Genomic DNA, 4,123 nt, shown 5'->3' with positions numbered 1-4,123 from the left:
ACCAAGTTGTTATAGTGTATTTTCATGGATTCTTGGGTTTTGCACTAGGTTCAGACATGTGGTACTCAACTAGAAGGTTATAGACTTTTGTATTTAGCTCCTTCCTTGTGTGGTTAAGTGGAAAAGGCAGATAATGGTTAATATGCTTTGTGGTCTACAGGGTTATTTTATAATGTATGGGATCCTGATAAAATATGAATCACATAGACAATAAGCTTTAAGGTGTTGTAATGCAGCGGTTACTGCTCTGATCTAGTCCTCATGTGGGGCTGCCCTTAATCTGATCATTATCTGCGACGTCTCCACAGTAATCTGCAAAGTCACATCCACAGTTCAAAACATGTTGACACTGAATGTTATTGTGGTTGTGGATACAAGGCAGATGTTATAAGGTTAGTATAAATCAAACATAAATCAAAAAAGTGTCATTGTTTACTTTGTACCTGCACCTTCTGCTAGCCTCAAGTACACGATCATGTTACAGTCCATGTTTTGTAAAAGAGGACATCATTTTTTCATAATTAGGAACTGGCTAAAAATATATTTTATGCATTTTTTGATACCCTGCCACTTCCTAGTTGCACAAAAATATGGTTTAACAAGTTCCTGAATATGAACAAGTCAGATTTTCTTGTAATGGTTTACAAAACAATGATAATGTTACATGATAGTAGAAGCAAAAATTGTAACATGAGCAAATGTGTTTCCCTGCACATTGTGTCATTTGCTTACAAACCACCACAGACACCACTGTCAACATAACAATGTTTACTGACTTGTGCTTCAGGGAAATTACAAAGATCATTTAATGCCATCAACATTGCCCCAAATTCACAAATTAAATACCAAACCAATGTATATCAAATGTAAAACCCTAGAAAGCTCAGAAAGACAAAGCTGTTGATGGCCAACCACACAATTGACAGCTTGAGTTTTTTTATGCCACTGGACATTATCCCCTCTCTCTGTCTGCTCACTCTAGTCTAGGGGAGATTGGTCTAAGCAGCACTTCCCTACAAGAGCCCTGCATCTACTCAAGCTTGAAATCTGAGCCCATTATGTCAACAGATGTTACAGGCAGGAAGGAGAGTGAGCGTGAGGAAAGCTGTAAAATCGTCAGCTCAATATGATTCATGATATAAAGTTGATATAAAGATACAAAGGGCATGCTATAGTTATTTTTGAATGTTGATCTGACGGTACTATTGTTTTACTGTACTTTACATCAATGTGCACTTGCCAGAAACACCTAAAAGCAATTTAGAAAAGTCATGGAAAACAGTTCATTGTTGCTTTGATAAAAAAAAAATAATAATAATAATAATAAAAATCGTATGATCAACTGGCAGCATAAAGCAGGAAATTCAACATTTGGTTCTTTTGCCTTTTTTACACATCAATGGCCAAATCCACAAACGTATGACAAAACAAAAAGGACAAATCGATTTTTTTACATGAATTTTTGGGCACATATTTGAGACAATGTTTTCTACAAAAACACTAACTACTGAATAGGCCTCAACTTGGACTTTTGAAAAAGGTGCTGCCCCAAATACTGGACATGAAGGAAAAGGGGCGTGTCACTTGGACCCTGGCACATACTTTATATAGGCTTTATATACTATGACAACAGTAAAAAGTCATGATGGTAGATTACATCACATTGGCCCCCTTCACACGTGTAACTTCACTACTGTCTCTGAAACATTTTGATTTACTTAGTGCATTAGCGTGATTTTTTTGCACAATAAACTTATCCCTTTAAATAATGACTTTCTATAGGCTTTCTCTTTAGTTGACTTAGTTGTAGCTCTTTCACAGGAGCTTTAACAGGAACTCGTAGGTAGCATTTATGATCCCCCAAGATATCAATGAGCGGTAGTAGTTTAACTGGGCGCCCCTGAACAGCATTAGTAAACTGCCACCCCTCTCTCTCCACACGGTCAAGAACACTTTGCTGCAGGACTGAAATTCTCCACCAACCTGAGACTGAGCCCGGGATTTAACAACATTTAGAGGATAAAACATAATGCCCAGGCCAGCCCCCAATAATCCCCCACACACAAAATCACTGATGAGGTGTCCTGCTCGACTGCTAGCTTCAGGGAGCTGCTCCTTTATGGGGCCACGAAAGCCAAAGAAAAGCACATTGCTTGGACCATTGCGGAGGAGGATAGGCACCAGTCCACGATAGCACTCTCTGATGCCGTACTCTGACATAAGTGTCCTAAAAGTGTGGCCGGTGTTGTTGAAGCGTCCGTGGTGTCGGTGGTCTTGTAAGAGCGTCTGCACACGCTCAAAAGGAGTAAGAATAGCTTCAGTAGTCCCAGCTAAAGCAGCAGCAAAGCTTCTTGTGACAATCTCAGGCACTCCACTCCCACCAGCCAAGTCCAGCAGGACTCTGGAGAAGTCCTCATACAGGCCAAACATGATGGCCACTGTAGTACTTTTCTGGAGCAGTGGGGGCAGTAAACCACGATACAGATTCCTCAGACCATCCCTCTGCAGTTGCTGCACAGCCTCAGTAGCAATCACACCATGCAACTGCTGTCGAAACAGTACCTTCTGGATTGGAAAAGTTACCAATATGTTGGTAAATGCAGCCAGTGACCCACACACATAATGCTTTCCTTGAGGTCCCAGTCTGGCAGTGAGCATCCCCTCCGGCAGCAGGCCACTGCCACCTGTCGCCAGAGCGGCCTGAGGCTGAGGAGTCCGGGCTGACTCAGAGCCCATAGTGCGAACAGCCATGAATGGCTCAGTGCAGCTCAGTGTACCTCATCAACCCCATTATGCACCTGTAAAAACAGGAATAAAACCATAAAATTATATAAAGGATTAACTTTAAACTAGTGTTGTCTGGAAATGGCGGTAATGATGAACTCAATCTTCAGCCACCTGCTATAACCAGTCTTTCACTGATAAAAAGGTCTTACGCAATTAAACTGATAAGCACCAGCTACTACCCTACTGAGGGGTATTAGGTACTATAATGCCTTTATGCATAGCATATTAAAGTATTGTAAGGAGTTTTACTAAACAAGTCAAGTAAAGTGTTCTGAGTGAATTTAAATTAAGCCAACCGGAAAGAATAATGTTGGGCTATATTTAGGAAATAGTCTAAATTTGAACTGAAAGGTTAAAGGTTCTAGTGGTGATTGAACCCTAAGGTCACTGGAGGTCACAAAACAGTCTCCAAAATGTACTGCCTGCCACACATCATGTAAAAGTGCTGACTTCACACTAAACATGTGTCAGATTACTATAGAAAATTACTAGCCCCCTTATCCTTACTACCACAGTTGCAATTTATCAAAGTCGCATTAAGAATATTAGTCTGTAAGACTATCTGAACAAGACTGTCTATGATCTATTGACAGTTCATTGAACTAGCCATGTTATGCACATCTATTTTCCCCAAGGTTTTTTTTTTTTTTTAATCGTACAACCACACAACGATTTAAATTAGAATTCGATTTCCTAAAGTAAACATTGGGAATTCTTCACGGGTCGCTATGTGGTGAGCGAACAAAATATGCAATGTCATTATAAACACGTAGCTTATGTGATTGTTCACTGAAAGTTAACAACCACTAGATGCTACTGCTGGTGCTAGTGCTACAGTGGTTGTAGATTGACATGTTTAATGCACATTTTAATATTCAACTGCCATACGATTTGCCGAAATAAGGCACTAACCGAGGTCAACGTTATTCATTGCAGACAGACTTCGTAGAATCGGGGGCCAGGCTTGAATTTGACAGGGTTACAGTTAGCATGCTAACTGGCTAAATTCAAAACGGGTGGGTGGTTGGAGACTGGAGTACAGAAAATGCACAATGCAGTTTACATGGGTTATGTGCTGTCATATTGGTACTTGCCTGCCCCGGACCTGGTGTTGTCCTTTGAGTGTTTGCAGATTTTGGGCAACCACAGTAGGTCGTGTAGAATCTGCACCAAAGCAGGTGACCCCTGCAACGCACCCTCTGCGCCTGCGCACTGCTGTACCACCACGAGGAGTAATGGGAGTCTCAAACAGACATAACTGCATGGACGGCACTGGGTGGGGGGGCAAGCGGACCCTCAAGACCCCCCACCCATTCAAACCATCATTAATCACCAC

The 4,123-nt window shown here is 41.3% G+C and overlaps 1 protein-coding gene across 1 annotated transcript; it reads right to left on the bottom strand.

The window, feature by feature from the left end:
* Positions 1-753: 753 nt before the first annotated feature.
* On the bottom strand, positions 754-4,014 carry LOC117377832 (mitochondrial nicotinamide adenine dinucleotide transporter SLC25A51-like). Its single transcript, XM_033974336.2, has 2 exons — positions 3,882-4,014; positions 754-2,798 (listed from the first exon to the last, which is right to left on the bottom strand). Exon 2 carries the CDS (start codon positions 2,749-2,751, stop codon positions 1,816-1,818), a length of 936 nt encoding a protein of 311 aa, XP_033830227.1. The 5' UTR covers positions 2,752-2,798; positions 3,882-4,014; the 3' UTR covers positions 754-1,815.
* Positions 4,015-4,123: the final 109 nt, after the last annotated feature.

This window comes from Periophthalmus magnuspinnatus, chromosome 10, assembly GCF_009829125.3.
Source record: "Periophthalmus magnuspinnatus isolate fPerMag1 chromosome 10, fPerMag1.2.pri, whole genome shotgun sequence".
NCBI classification, from domain to species: Eukaryota; Metazoa; Chordata; class Actinopteri; order Gobiiformes; family Gobiidae; genus Periophthalmus; species Periophthalmus magnuspinnatus.
Note: the sequence above shows the minus strand (reverse complement) of the source record. Positions and strands in the feature narration are given on the sequence as shown.